At 39.0% G+C, this 19,616-nt stretch overlaps 1 protein-coding gene and 1 long non-coding RNA gene across 4 annotated transcripts; one reads left to right on the top strand and one right to left on the bottom strand.

Annotated features, from left to right (window-relative positions):
- The first annotated feature begins 3,681 nt into the window (after window positions 1–3,681).
- LOC125662538 (uncharacterized) lies at window positions 3,682–18,838 on the top strand. Of its 3 annotated transcripts, none has more exons than XR_008797854.1 (6): window positions 3,682–3,869; window positions 5,725–5,851; window positions 8,507–8,610; window positions 15,738–15,856; window positions 16,510–17,012; window positions 18,740–18,838. It is a non-coding gene; the product is annotated as an uncharacterized LOC125662538 (long non-coding RNA). The 3 variants fall into 3 exon arrangements; XR_008797852.1 differs by lacking the exons at window positions 3,682–3,869; window positions 5,725–5,851 and adding exons at window positions 5,875–6,240; window positions 6,383–6,428; XR_008797853.1 differs by lacking the exons at window positions 3,682–3,869; window positions 5,725–5,851 and adding an exon at window positions 5,877–6,240.
- LOC125662499 (E3 ubiquitin-protein ligase TRIM7-like) lies at window positions 15,887–18,397 on the bottom strand. Its single transcript, XM_048894739.2, has 2 exons — window positions 18,292–18,397; window positions 15,887–18,166 (listed from the first exon to the last, which is right to left on the bottom strand). The coding sequence occupies exon 2, from the start codon at window positions 18,134–18,136 to the stop codon at window positions 16,481–16,483; it is 1,656 nt and encodes a 551-aa protein (XP_048750696.2). The 5' UTR covers window positions 18,137–18,166; window positions 18,292–18,397; the 3' UTR covers window positions 15,887–16,480.
- Window positions 18,839–19,616: the final 778 nt, after the last annotated feature.

Raw genomic sequence — 19,616 nt, 5'->3', positions numbered from 1 at the left:
TAGTTAGTAAAAATGACTGTCGGGTAGAGTGCTACTAGGTATTTCTGAATATATTGTGTGGTTATTTATCTAATGTGAGTTGCATATAACAGAAATATGGGATTGTCAACCTAGACCTAACGTTAACGTAACGTTTGAGTTTGTTTCCATCAGTGATGGATCCAAGCGATTTTGAAAGGGGTTGTGACCTATTTGTGTACTTATTCCACCGAGGCCATAAAATGATGGAAAAAAACTTTTTAAAAATAGGCTATTCAAGTGTAGCGGTCAGCCTGGTGCGGTCGCCGACTGCCAGTTAGCTCATATTTTAGAGCACCTTACTAGAGATTCAGGGGTCCTGGGTTCGAATCATGGGCTGGCTTTAAGATCGTAGCGGCTACGTAGTGCTAACAAGCGATAATCCATACAGTGCGTTCATTATACCTAGATATCTAGCCTAACAGCTAGGCTAGCTCTACGTAGGGCTAACAAGCGATAATTCACAGGCGCGTAGCACTGCGTACATATCATTTGCGAGAGAGAGAAAGAGGGAGTTGGAGCTTTTTGCCCGTTAAAAGTTTGACTAAAAAATAATTAGAAAAAAAGAACATTCGTAAAACGAATGCAAAGTCAGTCCAAGAACACACGATGAGTTGGCATAATAAAACACTTTAGGAAATGTTTTCGTGAATTCTTTTGGGTTTGGACATTGACAAGAAACCCTGTTTTTTTTATAAACAAAGATATGTGATTTCACTGGTAAAACTCGGGAGCTTGCGGGGACTCCCCAGGGCTTTGCACTGAACCCACTGGGGGCCGCAAGGCGTTCCTCCACCCGACCCCTTGCCATAATTTGCGTACACTTCATTTTCTTTCTGGCTACGCGCCTGATTCATACAGTGCGTTCAATATACCTAGATATCTAGCCTAGCAACTAGACTAGTGCTACCATCTTGAACGCAGTCCCGGTCTGGTCTGTTGCATTTTCTCCCTTCTTTAGATGACGAGGGTTGACTCACTGGGTATTAAACAAGGGTTCAAAATTCAAATAAAATTCATAATATTGAAAATATTTCTCCCAACAACCACAGGGGTACTTTATTTCATTTGATGTAAATGTTCAAGTTGTTTGATATTTTGGCCTCTGTGTCAGGAGTGAGGACTGGAGGGAATTTAAATGTTTAATGCACACCAATGTGACCGACAGCCATTTGTATGGGACGATAGGTCGATATTAGTCTAAAGTTTTATATAGAAATATATTTGAAAATAATTCTTTTAAAATGCACAATGATATCATTCTTTAAGTCGTAATGCCCACATCCCCATGTAGTGTTTGTAGACACAATGATCTCAGACTGTGACTACACAAATATATGGACACACAAAAACACATGAGGCTCATCAAGTGTCTGTTGTAAACCTTCTGTTTAGAAGAACCGCAATGGTTACTGGTATGTATAGTTAAATGAATACACGAACATCCTCATGAAGTGTTTATTCATTTTTTTTTCATACCATAACTTCTGAGGTCAAAGACCGTCACAGAGGAAAACGTTTTATTGTAAGATCAATTTTCTTTTAAGGAAATACAAATTTGAATTCATTTTTCAAATAGATATGCAAGCATGATCTTGTACATTAAACACGACCCTCAGATTCAAGGTGGGGTCACAAGTGTGTTCACAACATGACTCTCGGGTTCAAGGTGGGGTCGCAAGTTTGTTCACAACACGACTCTCGGGTTCAAGGTGGGGTCACAAGTTTGTTCACAACACGACTCTCGGGTTCAAGGTGGGGTCACAAGGAGGAACACACAGATTTGGGATTTTTATGTTAAATGGAATAACACTGTAACTCAGATGAGTATCCTCATTCATTGTAGATTACAGTTATTTCATGTTAAGATGACCCCTCATTCATTGTAGATTACAGTTATTTCATGTTAAGATGATCCCTCATTCATTGTAGATTACAGTTATTTCATGTTAAGATGACCCCTCATTCATTGTAGATTACAGTTATTTCATGTTAAGATGACCCCTCATTCATTGTAGATTACAGTTATTTCATGTTAAGATGACCCCTGGGGTTAGGATGGGGTCAAAACGAGTTATAATTATTACACATGATCAATCTAAACATTTTTAATGAAATCATTTCAATGACCAAATGAATGTAATTCTTGAAAATTATGTGTTCTAGCGTCTTTATTGTTTTGTAGAGTCATAGTTTGTTTACATCCCCACCCTTGAGCCCAGGGTAGGGAGCATGCACTATTTTCACCTGAATTTTTTTGTGGGGCACCATCAAAAGTCTATCATTCGTACTAGTCTTGTAGACTCATATGAAGTTTGTTTACATCATGACCCCAGGGTATAGTGCACTATTTATACCTGCGGGGTTTTGTTGTGGGGTCAAGTCCATTAAAAAGGCATCATTTTGGGTAATAATTAAAAATAGATTAATAGCTAAGAATAGTTGAAAAACTAATTATTTGGATTTGAGCAATTAGAATGATGCTCGGGATGTATACTTTTTTGTCTGAACAATTAGAATGATGCTCGGGATGTCTACTTTTTTTGTCTCGGGCTCATGATCCTGTTTATATTATGATTTGATGTTTCTGTATGATCGTGCGTGCATTCAATACTGAGGTATTCACAGTCAAAGTTAGCTATTTTGCACCTGCCCGAAATCAATCAACTGAACTTCGGTTTTACTATATTTAGCCATAATAACGTTTGGTAACTATTCAAAATTACACAATAGTCGACGTCATTTTCGTTCTCTTCTTGTAAGTGACCATTCAGCAAAGTTCATTCTTTGTCAACATTTTGGTTATTTTCATGCATTGAGGTGACACTTTTAAGAAGTACACAGTTTGTGTTGCTGGCTGCAAGAACGACTCACCCAACCCCAAGTACATGATGTGTACAGGATGTTATTGTACATGTCATCACTCACACAACCCCGAGTACATAATGTGTACAGGGAGTTTATTGTACATCTCATCACTCACACACCCCTAAGTACATAATGTGTACAGGAGTTATTGTACATGTCATCACTCACCCAACCCCGAGTACACAATGTGTACAGGGAGTTTATTGTACATGTCATCACTCACCCAACCCCGAGTACACAATGTGTACAGGGAGTTTATTGTACATGTCATCACTCACCCAACCCCGAGTACACAATGTGTACAGGGAGTTTATTGTACATGTCATCACTCACCCAACCCCGAGTACATAATGTGTACAGGAGTTATTGTACATGTCATCACTCACCCAACCCTGAGTACATAATGTGTACAGGGAGTTTATTGTACATCTCATCACTCACCCAACCCTGAGTACATAATGTGTACAGGAGTTATTGTACATGTCATCACTCACCCAACCCTGAGTACATAATGTGTACAGGGAGTTTATTGTACATGTCATCACTCACCCAACCCTGAGTACATAATGTGTACAGGGAGTTTATTGTACATCTCATCACTCACCCAACCCTGAGTACATAATGTGTACAGGAGTTATTGTACATGTCATCACTCACACAACCCTGAGTACATAATGTGTACAGGGGGGTGTTGTACATTGCATTACTCTAAACAGGAATTATATTTAGGGACTCATTTCTCCTGAGGGACGTGAAATTTGCCAGCTGGCAACATCTGTGACTAAATCATCTCAGGTTCATTGACATTCTCAATTAAATTGTTCATAACTTATCATTGAAATTTTTTAGGGACTTGTATGAATGGGCAGAAGAATATTTCTTAACTCACCAGTCCACCATTGCCTCCTGTTGGAGACTGATCATGTTATTGAAAATTGATGGGATGTAGGAATCAGTGGATGTCATCATTTGCCCTGAGAAGAGTCAGTGAAGTATTCAGTTTTATTGTAAAAAAATAGTTCATGTAAAGAGCATGAATGCAGATTTTACAGTTATCTACCTTAGACTATTTGAATTATAATGCAGTACTTGCTAATGATGTCATTTTACATATTAAATGTTGTTTGAATGTTGTCAATTTGGTTCTTAGTCAAAGACATGAGTTATAGCTGCATGCATTGTAGCAGTTTACAATACAGTTAACAACAGAATTAACAGTAGGTTGCATGTGCCTGACTCTCCAGGAATGCATTTTACCTGAGTGATTATTAGTGTTGGTCTGCACCCATCATTGTGTTTCGTCTATCGCTCATTACCAATTGAACATGTTATATACATGTCTTTAGATGAGACGTATTATGGTACAGCAATGTCTGTATGTCTGTCTGTAGATGGGACGACTAACGTATTATGGTACAACAATGGCTGTATGTCTGTCTGTAGATGAGACGAATAACGTATTATGGTACAGCAATGTCTGTCTGTAGATGGGACGACTAACGTAATATGGTACATCAACGTATGTCCGTCTGTAGATAGGACGTATTATGATACAGCAATGTATGTATGTCTGTCTGTAGGTGAGATGTATTATGGTACAACGATGTCTGTGTGTCTGTCTGTATACGGGACGCATTATGGTATAACAATGTCTGTATGTCTGTCTGTAGATGGGACGTATTATGGTACAGAAATACCTGTATGTCTGTCTGTAGATGAGATGTATTATGATACAGCAATGTCTGTATGTCTGTCTGTAGATGGGACGTATTATGATACAGCAATGTCTGTTTGTCTGTCTGTAGGTGAGATGTATTATGGTACAGCAATGTCTGTGTGTCTGTCTGTATACGGGACGCATTATGGTATAACAATGTCTGTATGTCTGTCTGTAGATGAGATGTATTATGGCACAGCAATGTCTGTATGTCTGTCTGTAGATGGGATGTATTATGGTATAACAATGTCTGTATGTCTGTCTGTAGATGGGACGTATTATGGCACAACAATGTCTGTATGTCTCTCTGTAGATGGGATGTATTATGATACAGCAATGTCTGTATGTCTGTCTGTAGATGAGATGTATTATGATACAGCAATGTCTGTATGTCTGTCTGTAGATGAGATGTATTATGATACAGCAATGTCTGTATGTCTGTATGCCTGTCTGTTTTGATAATGTGTATAGGAGGGTCCACCATCTAAATGCTTTGTTATGATGGATGAAAAGCTTTCTAATTTCAGGAATTTTTAAGGTATGTAGGGGGCTGAAATAAGGCCCATTCCCAATGCTAAAATGTATGTATTTTTGACATTTTGTGCTTTAAAATTCCCAAACAATGAAAACAAATGCATCAACATTGTTAAGTAAATTGGTCTCTGCTTATTTGTATGATGTACGCTTTGACCAAAGTGAAAGTCAAATGGAGTCCAGTTTTACCTTAATTCATTATGGATTAGTTTTCTCCCTACTTGTTTGTGTGAAACATTTTCCCAGGTTCAAACAAATTCCATTATTTTTCTCAATGGGAGAGGTCCAGGTCCCCAAAATGAAGATCTTCAAAAATCTTGCATTAAAATTGTAAAATCCATTGCCTCTCTGTCAGGGTCAGGATCAAAGGCAGGGTCAATATAGGGAAATTATTATATACGGTGTAGTCTTAGTGTTACATATAACCAATGCTCAGGTGACCGATAAGGCCAGTGAGTCTCCTCTTTATAAGATAACAAGCTGGTTTCTTTTGACAAAATCCATGAGTATTTCTGATTTTCTTTAACTTTCATTTACCTGTCTGATTTCTGGTCATTCCAGCACTCATTGCCAGTTTGATTTTTCAGTTCCCTGGGCCTTCTGAAATGGTGACACCCTGCATTAGGAGCAGTTCCTTCAAGTATCTCTTAAAAGCAGACAGAGGTTCTCTTAGTATCTGATCCATTTCTGGAGACAAAGTTTTGTATGGAGCTGGTATTTTTTTTTTTATCTATTTTAAGTCATCTGAGCTATAAGGTCAAGTGGGCTTTTCTGATCAACACTTGTCTGCTGTACATCTGTCTGTAAACTTATTTTCAACGTCTCAACAAAACTAAGTCAAGTACCGTTAACAGATTAAAAATAATTTAAGTGAAGGGCCTCACCACCTTCTAAGGTTAGATAATCAAGAAATGAAAAAAAAATAGGCTGGGGTTATTTAAGAATTTAAGATTTACTGAGATATAAATGAGGGAAACTCTACAAGTGTTGTGAAACCTTCCTGACATGTTGTAAATTGTTTGAAGTCTGACTCAAGGGGATAGGATAGGGACATTGGTGTCTGGGAAGGACAAACACAACAGACCAATGGACCTGCTTATATGGTAAAATGGTAGTGCCATTCTGAAATTTATTGTGCTAGAATAATGAACAATGAGGCCATTTTTTCCTGCCAAAATTTGTCCATTGTCTGTCGTTGTTGCCGTAGGGGTCATCATAAACTTTTCACATTTTCATCTTCTCCAGAACCAGTGGGCCAGTTTCAACCAAGCTTGCCACAAAGCATCCTTAGGTAAAGGTAATTCACGTTTGTTCAAATGAAAGGTTATACCCCTTTCCAAGGGGAGATACATGTAAAACTTATACAGTACCAATTTTGATGCACTAGATGCGCATTTCAACAAATAATGTCTCCTCAGTGATGCTCAACTGAAATGTTTGAAATCCGAAATAATAATGAAGTTTTAGAGTGATTATAGGGAAAAACAGTGTGCTTAAAAAGTGGAATCAAATTCCTTGAAGGATAAGAGCTATGCGTGAGGGAGATGCTCCTTAGTTTTGAAATGGATTTGTAAATTTTATAATAGCAATTAAATATACATCCGTATTTTCAAGCTAGTAACCAAGTATTTAGCTCCTGGGCTGTAGAGACCCTCGGGTACTAACAGTCCACCAGCAGAGGCCTCGACCCAGGGGTCATAATGTAAAACTTATACGGTGCCAATTTTCATGCACCAGATGCACATTTCGACAAATAATGTATCTTCAGTGATGCTCAACCGAAATATTTGAAATCCGAAATAACAATGAAGTTTTAGAGCTATTATAGGGAAAAACAGTGTGCCAAAAAAGTGAAGTCAAATTCCTATAAGGATAAGAGCTATATGCATGAGGAAGATAATCCTGAGTTTTGAAATGAAATTGTAAATTTTATAATAACAATTAAATATACATCTGAATAGTGAAATAGTGAAAATATATTGACGATTTTTAAAAAATCTCCAGAACCACATGGCCAATTTCGGACAAACGCGACACAAAGCTTCCTTGGCTAAAGGGAACTCAGATTTGTTCAAATGAAAGACCACGTCCCCTACAAAGAGAAAGCGATCACAAAAATGCAAAAATACGGTGGAGTCGTTAAAAAATCTTCTTGTCAAGAACCACTGGGCCAGAAGAGCTGAAATCTACATGAAAGCTTCCTGACATGGTGCAGACTTAAGTTTGTTAAAACTATGACCCCGGCATAGAGCACAATCAAGTTTTTTTTTATTATGGCCGCAGGGGAAAGGTGGGGTCACAATAAGGGACTAAAAATTTAATATACAAATATATAGGTAAAGTGTTAAAAAAAATTCTCAAGAACCCTTTGGCCAAATAACTTAACATTTACACAAAAGCTTTCTGACATAGTGCAGATTCTAGTTTGTAAAATCCATGGACACTGGGGTTAGGGTGGGGCCACAATAGAGACCAAAGTTTTACATGTGAATATATAGGGAAAATCTTTAGATATGGGCCAAGGTGACTCAGGTGAGCGGTGTGGCCCATGGACCTGTTGTTAATGTTTTGTTGTTGACACCAGGTACACTGATTAAACAACACAGAATGTTTTCTCTGGATTTTTCATCAATTCCTTATTCTTAAATTCTGGGTTAGAATCTGCCCTTAAGTAACAATTGGTAATATGATGCCATAAAATTTATTTTTAGACCACAGGAACAAGTAGGATAGATATCATTACAATGGACTTTTAGAACTCTTTATTCATACATGTACATGGTTCGGGTATTCAACATGTTTACAAATGCTAAATGTTACGTTGGGAGGTGAGGGATGGATTATTATTTTCTGAGCTTTACTTTGGGAGGTGAGGGATGGATTATTATTTTCTGAGCTTTACTTTGGGAGGTGGGGGATGAAGAATTATTTTTGTAGCTTTACGTTGGAAGGTGAAGGGGTGGAGAACTATTTTCTGAACTTTACGTTGGCAGGGGAGGGGATGGAGAACTATTTTCTGAACATTACATCGATACATGATGGGTTGGAGAACTATTTTCTGAACTTTACTTTGAGGCGTAAAGGGATGGAGATTTACATTGAGATTTGAGGGAATGGAAAACTATTTTCTGAAATTTACATTGGGGGGTAAGGGGAAGATATTTTTTTCATTGATGTTCTATAGGACATGATGAATACTGAGATTAGATATTGTGTTTTGAGTGTTTTTAAATTGAGGTTTGTTCTCAATTTGGTACATTCAGAATGATTACATGGATTTTTTATAGACATTTGTATTGCATTAATATATGATGGTGAGAAGAAGTCGATTTTGTTACCTAGTCCTTAATGTTGAAATAAATTTTACAGGGTGGCAGTTACTTGAGATGTTCTGCTGATTGATGAGGATAATTTCCCTGAGACTCTAACATTTTGTAGGACTTGGATAGCTCTATTGCTGTAGAAAATGTCAGGTTTGTTAATGAAATTATGCTTCATTAATGCAATGACTCGGGCATATAGTGTTATCCCTAGCTCTCAACACATGAGCTGAAAGCGAAAGTGGGCTATTCTGATCACTTATTGTCCAGGATCTGTCTATTCATCTCTTCGTAAACCTTTAACATTTTCAACTTTGTCTCAAGCATCACTTGATAATATCAGCCAAACTCACCTCAAAGCATGCTCAGGTAAAGATGATTCAAGTTTGTGCAAAATGGAGGACTGTGCTCCCTGGAAAGGGGAGGTAATCAAAAGAATGAGGTCATTTAAAAATCTTCTCAAGAACCGCTAGGCCAGAAAAGATGAAATTTATGTTTGCTTCCTGACATTGTCTAGATTCAAGTTTGATCAAATCAGAACACCAAGGATTAAGATGAGACCGACATAGGGGATCACAAATGGTGGGGTCATATTAGAGGATCAGAAGTTTTACACAGTAATATATAGGAAAAATCTTCTCTTTTGGTAAACTGATGAAATTTAAGTGGAGGCAATTGTATAGCTACCACACATCTAGTTTTCTTAAAGGTAGTATATTGAAGATAAGTGTTAAAGGGATCGACGCTACAGCTCATTTTCACCATTTACACAAGAATTTTCAACTTTATAAATGCTTAAAAATTGCAAAGTTCATACATTCAATAATACAATAAAATTTGGGAAGGTCTTGGAAAATTGTCATTTTGTGATTGTTTGGCAAAATGAGCTGTAGTATCTCTTATAGAACTGTCAACAGTAAATTCTCAAGATGTTAAAAAAATCGTGAATAACTAAGAAGAGAGTGTGGTCAATGACATATCAGTGATTGACTGACCATGTGTAATTAACTCCCCGTATTTAGTGTAGACAGTTTATTAACACATCGCTTGGTATTCTTCTGGAAAGCGACTAAATTTGATCTGAACATATTTTATTTATTGTCCAGATGTTTTAACAAAAGGATTGAGCACAAGTTCCTAAACCCTAGACTGTCCTCTCCAACTCAAGATTTCCACATGGAATGATTGATCATATAGAATTTTTCAAGTTCTCTTAGATTTATGGAAACATCAGGTCAATCTGCTGGACTTAAACCTACACTAGAAGAATGTCCTAAACATCAGACAAAACAATAATATAGGTGGACTTAAACCTACACCAGAAAAATGTCCTAAACATCAGACAAAACAATAATATAGGTGGAAGGGGGGGGGGGGGGGGGGCGTGAGAGTAATCTATTTCACTTCGTTAAATGACTGGTTGGTGTTGTACAGTGTGTCTCACGAGCGAGTTAATGTCTCTTGTATGGACAGTAGAACAGCTCAGTTTTCCATGAATATTTGTAGACATACTGCTTGCTATAGAAAATACAATGGCCAAGATTGGAATTCAAACCCAGGATTCCAGGATCTCTAGTCAATTGCTCTAAGGATCTCTAGTCAGGTGCTCTCAGAGTCCTTAGTCAGAATCTCTTGTCAGGTACTCTCAGAATGTCTAGTCAAGTGCTCTTGGAATGCGTCGTCAGTTGCTCTCAGATTCTCTAGTCAGTTACTTACAGAACCTCTAGTCAGGTAAACTCAAAATCTCTAGTATATGCTCTCATAATCTCTAGTCAGGTGCTCACAGAATCTTTAGTCAGGTGCTCACATAATCTCTAGTCAGGTGTTTTCAGAATCTTTAGTAAGATGCTTAAAGAATCTTTAGTCAGGTGCTCTCACAATCCCTAGTCAGGTGCTCGCAGAATCTCTAGGCAGGTGCTCTCAGAATATCTAGTTAGGTGCTCACAGAATCTCTAGTCAGGTTGTCAGAGAATCTCTAGTCAAATGCTATCAGATTATCTAGTCAGGTGTTCTCAGAATCTTTAGTCAGTTGCTTCTAGAATGTGTAGTCAATTGCTCTCAGAATATCTAGTCAGATGGTCTTAAAATCTCTAGTCAGGTGCTCTCAGAATGTCTAATCAGGTGCTCTCAGAATCTCTAGTCTGGTACTCGCAGAATCTCTAATCAGGTGTTCTCAGAATCTCTTGTCAGGTGCACTCGGAATCTCTAGTCAGGTGCTCTCAGAATCTCTAGTCAGGTTGTCACAGAATCTCTAGTCAGGTGCTCTAATATTGTCTAATCAGGTGCTCTAGGAATCTCTAGTTAGGCGCTGTAAGAATCTCTGGTCACAGGGATTTTTAAGGGTCTGTAGAGAGCCGAAATTTGAACCCATTTTCCAATGCTGAAAAGCAGGTGTTTACCCAAAATGATGACTGTTAGGTGTTCTCAGAATCTCTACTCAGGATCTCGCAGAATCTCTAGTCAGGTGCTCTCAGAATGTCTAGCCAGGTGCACTCGGAATCTCTAGTCAGTTACTTACAGAACCTCTAGTCAGGTAATCTCAAAATCTCTAGTATATGCTCTCATAATCTCTAGTCAGGTGCTCACAGAATCTCTAGTGAGGTGTTTTCAGAATCTTTTGTCAGGTGGTCACATAATCTTTAGTCAGGTGTTTTCAGAATCTTTAGTCAGGTGATTAAAGAATCTTTAGTAAGGTGCTCTCACAATCCCTAGTCAGGTGCTCTCACAATCTCTAGTCAGGTGCTCACATAATCTCTAGTCAGGTTGTCAGAGAATCTCAAGTCAATTGCTCTCTGATTATCTAGTCAGGTGTTCTCAGAATCTTTAGTCAGGTGCTTCTGGAATGTGTGTGTCAGTTGCTTCAGAATCTTTTGTCAGGTGGTCACATAATCTCTAGTCAGGTGCTCTCAGAATGTCTAATCAGGTGCTCTTAGAATCTTTAGTCAGATACTCGCAGAATCTCTAGTCAGGTGCTCTCAGAATCTCTTGTCAGGTGCACTCGGAATCTCTAGTCAGGTGCTCTCAGAATCTCTAGTCAGGTTGTCACAGAATCTCTAGTCAGGTGCTCTAAGATTGTCTAATCAGGTGCTTTAACAATCTCTAGTTAGGTGCTCTAAGAATCTCTAGTCACAGGGATTTTTTAAGGGTCTGTAGAGAACCGAAATTTGGCCCCATTTTCCAATGCTGAAAAGCAGGTGTTTTCCCAAAATGATGACTGTTAGGTGTTCTCAGAATTTCTAGTCAGGAACTCGCAGAATCTTTAGGTAGGTGCTCTCAATGTCTCGCCAGGTGCACTCGGAATCTCTAGTCAGGTGCTCACAGAATCTCTAGTTACGTCCTCATAGAATATCTTGGTAGGTGCTTTCAGAAACTCTAGTCAGGTGTTTTCAAAATCTTTAGTCAGGTGCTTCTGGAATATGTAGTCAGTTGCTCTCAGAGTCTTTAGTCAGGTACTTGTAGAATCTCTAGTCAGGTGGTCACAGAATCTCTAGTCAGGTACTCGCAGAATTTCTAGTCAGGTTCTCTCAGAATCTCTTGTCAGGTGCACTTGGAATCTCTAATCAGGTGCTCTCAGAATCTCTAGTCATGTTGTCACAGAATCTCTAGTCAGGTGCTCTAAGATTGTCTAATCAGGTGCTCTAACAATCTCTAATTAGGTGCTCTAAGAATCTCTATTTGCAGGGACTTTTTAAGGGTCTGTAGAGAGCCGAAAATTGGCCCCATTTTCCAATGCTGAAAAGCAGGTGTTTTCCCAAAATGATGACTGTTAGGTGTTCTCAGAATCTTTAGTCAGGAACTTGCAGAATCTCTAGTCAGTTGCTCTCAGAATGTCTAGCCAGGTACACTCGGAATCTCTAGTCAGGTGCTCACAGAATCTCTAGTTACGTCCTCATAGAATCTCTTGGTAAGTGCTCTCAGAATCTCTAGTCAGGTATTCGCAGAATCTTAAGTCAGGTTCTCAGAGAATCTCTAGTTACATCCTCATAGAATCTCATTGTAGGTGCTTTCAGAATCTCCAGTCAGGGACTCGCAGAATCTATACTCAAGTGCTATCAGAATGTCAAGTCAGGTGCACTCGGAATATCTAGTCAGGTGCTCACTGAATCTCTTGGCAGGTGTTCTCTTAATATCTAATCAGGTGTTCTAAGAATGTCTAAGCAGGTGCTCTCAGAATCTCTAGTCAGGTGCTCTCAGAATCTCTAATCAGGTGCTCTCAGAATCTCTAGTTAGGTAATCTCAGAATCTCTAATCAGGTAGTCACAGAATCTCTAGTCAAGTGCTCTCAGAATCTCCAGTCAGGGACTCGCAGAATCTCTAGTTAGGTGTTCTCAGAATCTCTAGTCACAGGGATCTTTTTTAGAGTCTGTAGAGAGCCACAATTCGGCCCCATTCCCATTGCTGAATAGCTGGTGTTTTTCCCAAAATGATGACTGTTAGGAGTTCTCAGAATCTCTATTCAGGTGCTCTCAGAATCTCTAGTCAGGTGCTCTTAAGATCTATTGTCAGGTACTCACAGAATCTCTAGTCAGGTGCTCTGACAACTGAGTAAAATGGAACCAGTCTCACACCAAGTTAAACTGTTACTTGTTAAAAGTAATTTATTAGTCACAAATACAGGAGCCTCATGAGCAACATTGCCCACCTGCGTCAAGGTGAACTCTCTTATTCTGCTGGTTTGATACAAGAGGCAAGTCAAGGTAATCCCAATGCTATTTAGCTGTTGTGATCATAAAATGATGTTTTCCAATCGTTATTGCTATGTAATATTTAGTCCTATATTTTGACCCCAATATAACCCAAAAGGGCACTACATAACAATGATACAAGGTCAAACATTATGGTATGCAATGAGAGGTGTTGCCATAAGGAGTTTATATACAAAGTATGAAAGCCCTATATAAAACACTTCAGGAAAAATTACCTTGGTTGATATTTTTTTTACAAATAGGTCAAAATCAAAGTAAAGGTCACAAGGTCAAAAACTTTGGTAGCAAAGGAAAGGCTTGTCACAATAAATGCAATGTAAAATAAAAGATATTTTATATAGCAGTTTTCAGCAAGCTGAAGTTTTAATTCAAGTTTTGCAGCTGGAGTGAATCTTCAAGGTCAAGGTCACAATATCAAATTTTAAGGTCTTGTGATGAGGGATCTTATATACAAAATATGAAAGCCCCAACTTAAATAGTTCTGGAGATATGACCTTGATAATGTTTTCTTAAAAGCTTTTCAAACTTCAAGGTTAAGGTGACAAGTTTAAAAACTTTGATACCTAAAAAGCACACATGAAAAATGAATGATCTGTCACTCACAATTCAAAAGTGATGAGCAGCAAGGTTCAAGTTTCACCTGAAGTTTTGAAATAGAAGTTTGCAAGGTCAAGATTGCAAAGTCAAAGATAAATGTGTAAATTGTAAGTTTCCGTCATAAGGGATCTATATACAAAATCCAAAGGCCGTACTATAAATAGTTCAGGAGATACTGTATAAGTTTGGTTTTCTTTTTAAAATAATCAAACTCTACGGTTAAGGTCACAAGATTGAAAACTCTGGTGATACCAGGAAGGTATTGTTACATAGAATGCCGATACATAAAATATGAGAGCCATATGACGCACAATTCAAAAGTGAGTAGCAATGTTATAGTAGGGGACAGACATACAGAACAGGACAATATGCCTCCCCTCTCCCTGACTATAGGCACGGGGATATAAAACCCTTGAATCCACACCTGCTACACTTGAAAATGATTTTTTAAATGAAATACCTGCACTATCTGATCTGAACGTGTTAACATATTGACATGACTAATCATGACCCTGCTGTTGTTGAGATGAAGAAGTGCAAAAACATTTCCTTATACATTCCCTTATTTTTGTGGTTTGACCCCCCCCCCCTCCCCGAGGACCACATTTTGAAACTTGAATCTGCACTACCTGGGCATGCTTGCATATTGATGTGATTAATCGTGACCTTCTCGTCTTCGTGAAGATTTGTCCTCTATATCTCCATATAAAACTTTGACCCCATGATGAGGTCCTACCCAACCCCAGGCAGACCATGGTTTTAACAAACTTTTATCTATACATGTACTATATCTGGAAAATTATACAATAGTCTCAATTTTTTTTGGCCCAGTGGTTCTTGAGATGATTTTTAAATGACCCCACCCTATTTTTGCCTTTTCTTGATTATTTCCCCTTTGTTCCTTCTTTTGAACAAACATGAATTCCTTTACCTTAGGATGAATCGTACCAGTTTAGATTGAAATTGACCAAGTGGTTGTGAAGAGGAAGATAGCAATATAAAAAGGTTATTAATAAAAGACAAATTTCAATTGGAAAAGTTCACTTTGTACCGTAAAGAGTGCACGGGATAACTCAGTGGTTAGAGCACCTGACTATTACATATGCAAGGTGAAGATAACGAACAGTGATCAATCTCGTAACTCCTATAAGCAATATAAAATAGATAGTTGGGCAAACACGGACCGCTGGACACACCAGAGGTGGGATCAGGTGCCTAGGAGGAGTAAGCATCCCCCGTTGACCGATCACACCCGCCGTTAGTCCTATATCTTGGTCAGGTAAACGGAGTTATCCGCAGTCAAAATCAGTGTGCCAAGAACGGCTGAACAATCGGTATGAAACACCTCAGACAGCATTTGACCCAATGCGAGGTTGTATTGACGAACTAGATCGTTATAACGACCATATACAGGGGTCTCGGGTTTGATTTCCGGTCCAGTCAAACCATTGATATCGGTTTGGATAACTCAGTGGTTAGATCACCTGTCTATTACATATGTAATACAGTGGTCTCGGGTTTGATTCCCGGTCCAGTCAAACCATTGATATCAATATGGATAGCTCAGTGGTTAGAGCACCTGACTATTACATATGTAATACAGGGGTCTCGGGTTTGATTCCCGGTCCAGTCAAACCATTGATATCAATATGGATAGCTCAGTGGTTAGAGCACCTGACTATTACATATGTAATACAGGGGTCTCGGGTTTGATTCCCGGTCCAGTCAAACCATTGATAACAATCTGGATAGCTCAGTGGTTAGATCACCTGACTAGTAATACAGGGGTCTCGGGTCCGATTCCTGGTCCTGTCATATCATGGGAACAAAGGCCTTGTATTCGATTCCCGGTATGACACCGGTTCAGTCATATCTTCTTTTCTTTCCCATTGCATTGACATATATGTAAACATGTAAATATATCACAAACTATCCTTGAGAATTCAGATCTGATTACACTTTGTGCTGATTTTGTAGGACTGTGAAGTGTTGTGATGGTATTAATGGTAAACAGAAGACTGTCACCTTGAATCTGAAGATCTGTGATGAAGACCGGACGTTTGGGGTCACTCTCTGTTACAGAACTACAAAACTAAGTAAGCACTCAGTAATAATGTAAGACTGAACTCTGTATCATGTTTATCTAATATATACATTGTAAAATCAAACACATATTGAAATACATAATTAACAAACCAAATACTGTTCAATTAGTACATGTAAGTACTCAGTAGTGGATGTACAATGTACTATATTTCAATGCTACACACAAAATACTGACAAAGTGACATTCCTAAGTACTTCACAATAACTGATTTACAATCACCTGTATAGAGATATATAACTACTAACACAATATGATTAGTGTGCTATGATTAGATATAATGATACAGATATTGTAAGATATAATTACTAAACAGCATTGAGAGACTAATGTTCTATCAGTTAAACTCACAAACACAAGTACATGTTAATTACACATCACAGACACAGGGCTGTAATTAACACGGGGCTGTAATTAACACGGGGGGGGGGGGGGGGGGGGGGGGGGGGGGGGGGGGGGGCTGTAATTAACACAGGGCTGTAATCAACCAGCAGATGTAATCAACAAGCAGCTGAAATCAACACAAAGATGCAATTAACATTGTGTTTAGATGTGTAATGAACAGGGTTTTTAGATGTGTAATTAACACTGTAGAGCTGTGTAATTAACACTGTGTTTATAGATATTGGATTTTCTTCACTTTAGCAGTGTAATGCTCAACCACAAAGAGATTGTCTCTGATGTCCACACATAAACCTAATGGAAGTTCTAAATCACAGTGAATGTAACGGAGGAACTGTCCGTCCTGATCTAGGATGTGGATACGGTAATTGTCGCAGTCTGATATTAGGATGTGACCCTGGCTGTCTGTAGTGATGCAGCGTGGATCAAATGATTGCTTGGTATTAGAGGGATGACCAGTGTATCTAAATCGGAGTTTTCCCGACTGATTGACCACCACTACTGCTCTAGCTGACCAGTCAGCCACACAGATATCCAGGTTCCTGTTCTCACTAATGTATTTATAATAACCAGATTTATAGAGAGGACGACCCTGATCATCAAACTGAATGCTTTGTTTCTTTGTGGAGCCGGAGTAACGCACGACTTTGGATTGTGTTTCATCATCACTGATCATGGTAACCAGGAGATCATCAGAGGCGGTACTGCAGACAGAGAGAGGTCTCCACCCCTGTAGTGTGATCACGGTCTGTATCTGTTTATTCTTTATTAAGTTAACAGTTCTATCTCTATAGCCAGCATAAACAAGATCTCCGTCCCGTGTCACTGCTATCTCCCATGGATAGTCCCCTGACTTGGTTTGTATTGATGTCAGTAGTTCACTCTGGAGGTTGAGGAGCTTCATGGTGTTGTTGAACTCTCCGCGTGTCCAGACTTGATCTTCACTCAGACAGCTAACACTGAGTAGTCTGTTATACCCAGTGTCTATGGTGGCGGTGACGCGCGGCTCATCAAGCAGTGGTTTGACTGGAGGAGACGATACAGCTTCTGCTGACTTCATTGTGTCGCCATGTTCTGTGTTAATGGATGATGGCGACAGAGAACCAAACAATTCATTGAGCTGATCTTTGTTTATTTTCTGAGCAGACAAACTTGGTACTGTAACTTTAGGCGGTAATGTTCTAAATTCGGAATTCCTAGATTTGTAAGTAGAGGTTAAGGAGACGTCATTTGATTTTAGGATTGATTTCAAGTCGGACATGATCTGTTTGAGTTCCGCCATTTTCTGTGTGATTTCTTCTGTATTTTTATTCAGGGTAGATAGGTGTTTGTTTTTCATCTGCGCAATGGCAGATTTCCGCTGGTTGACAATGGCGGTGATTTCTTGGTGTAAGATTTCTCCTTGTTGGTCAGTGGCTGTGGTCAGTTTCCCGTATTTTGTTTCTAATTCTGCTTTCTCGGTTTGGACATCGGACGCCATTTCCTCATATCGGGGATAAATTATGGTCTCTAGTTCGTTCAGATCTTTCTGTAAACTTTCTGTTTTAGCACCGAGTTTTTCCAGAACATCTGATATATCGTGACCTTTGTGTTTACCTGAGGAGACACAGGTAGAACAGACAGGAATGTTGCATTCCTCGCAGTGAAGTTCGCAGTGTTTTTCAGAGTGTTTCGGACATTTCGGGTAGTTAGGAGTAGCCTTCCTCTGTAAAAACGGCACGACATTGTGTCTTTTAGAGGCATCTGAGAGATGCTTTCCTACACAGTTAACACAGATATTTATATTACAAACGTCACAATAACTCTCTAGGGGGACAGTTTCACAGAGGTCACAAAGCAGGACTTCCTGGGCACTGCGCCGGGGATGCATTTCTAATGCCAGGACCACACGAGAAGTTTACTGTTGATTAAATAAAAACGAAATCTTAATTAAAGATTTTGACAAGTTAAAACAATTAACGAAATAGAATTGTAGTATGACGCAGCGGTCATTAATTCAAATTTTCTATAACAATTTTGTCTCACCTTAAAATCCAACATGGCCTCCCTGTTACTTCGACCTTCCGTCTAGTCCTGAGAATTAAATACCTGTGCGGCGCGTCAGCCTGTATACAATATCTACGTGTTATCGCTTGTGTAAATCTACAGGTTTAAAGTTTGTTTGACCTAGTTCATGTTAGATAGGTATGTCAACATTTGCGTCAGGCGTAAAAAAAAAATCCTTCCATTAAAAATTGGAATCTACAAACATTGTATTGATGTAATTTTTTTTATTGTACCCCTTTTTATATTAAATTCCGCCTTTTGTACAAATATAATCATATTTGTAGTTTAACAAAACGAATAGCAATATTCATTGGTCGCAAAGGGATTGGGGGGGGGGGGGGGTATTTTATGCAGTGGAGCTCCATGTTGGTACCAAATACATATTTTTGTTTTTGTTTTGATATGCCTGACAATTTTTATATTGTAGATCGAGATGAGTGGAACAATGAACCTCCAGATGCCTATGTACACGTGTATAATATTATGATTAAACTTCTGATGCACTCGTGCATGCGAGCTTATCTAATATCATGTGTTCCAGTTTAATTTCCTTAATATTTTAGATCTTGTTGAATTAATAATAATAATAATAATAATGATTGGTTTTATAAAGCGCCTTTTCCAGGGTATGCTGCTCAAAGCGCTTTACAATAATCAATGTACATTATTACCCCGGCAGTCCTTATATCAATCTAGAACTTTCTCAGCCTCCTAGGAAGCATACAGTGCAAGCTGTCATTACAAGCGCTAGAGCACTACCATTTTAACAATATATTTCACTGTCTATAGCCAGGTACCCCTTTTACACTTGGGTGGAGTGAGGAAATTCATGTAAAGTGCCTTTCCCAAGGACACAACGTCAGCCCTGCCGCGGCCCGGACTCGAACCCACGATCTTACGGTCGAAAGTCTGACGGCCTAACCACTCAGCCACCGACGCCCATGGGTGGATCCAGAAATATTTGGGGGGGGGGGGGGGGTGCCGTTAATATTGGTTTTGAAAGGAAGGGGAGTCCAACCTCAAAATGCATTATTTACCAAAATGTTTTCACGAAGGCGTTGGGGGGGGTGGGGGTGGGGGGGGGGGGGGGGGGGTTCGACCCCCGGAACCCCCCTTTGGTTCCGGTACTGTAGCAAAATACAACAGGGATTATAATAAAGGACTTCCTTCCAGTGATTTATTTAGTAATGATATGTTTGTTGTTGACCGTCCTGTATTCTAACGGTCTGATAGTCCAACGGTCTGTTAGTCCGACGGTCCGATAGTCCGACGGGCCGGTATGTCAACAAGTAAGATGGCATGAA

Source organism: Ostrea edulis, chromosome 8 (genome assembly GCF_947568905.1).
Source record: "Ostrea edulis chromosome 8, xbOstEdul1.1, whole genome shotgun sequence".
Taxonomy (NCBI): domain Eukaryota; kingdom Metazoa; phylum Mollusca; class Bivalvia; order Ostreida; family Ostreidae; genus Ostrea; species Ostrea edulis.
The sequence above is the reverse complement of the archived record's forward strand: the minus strand, read 5'-3'. Positions and strand labels throughout refer to the sequence as shown.

Bases quoted from the DNA above. Each gene is read 5' to 3' on its own strand.
- LOC125662499 (XM_048894739.2), bottom strand. From the start codon at position 18,136: ATGCATCCCCGGCGCAGTGCCCAGGAAGTCCTGCTTTGTGACCTCTGT.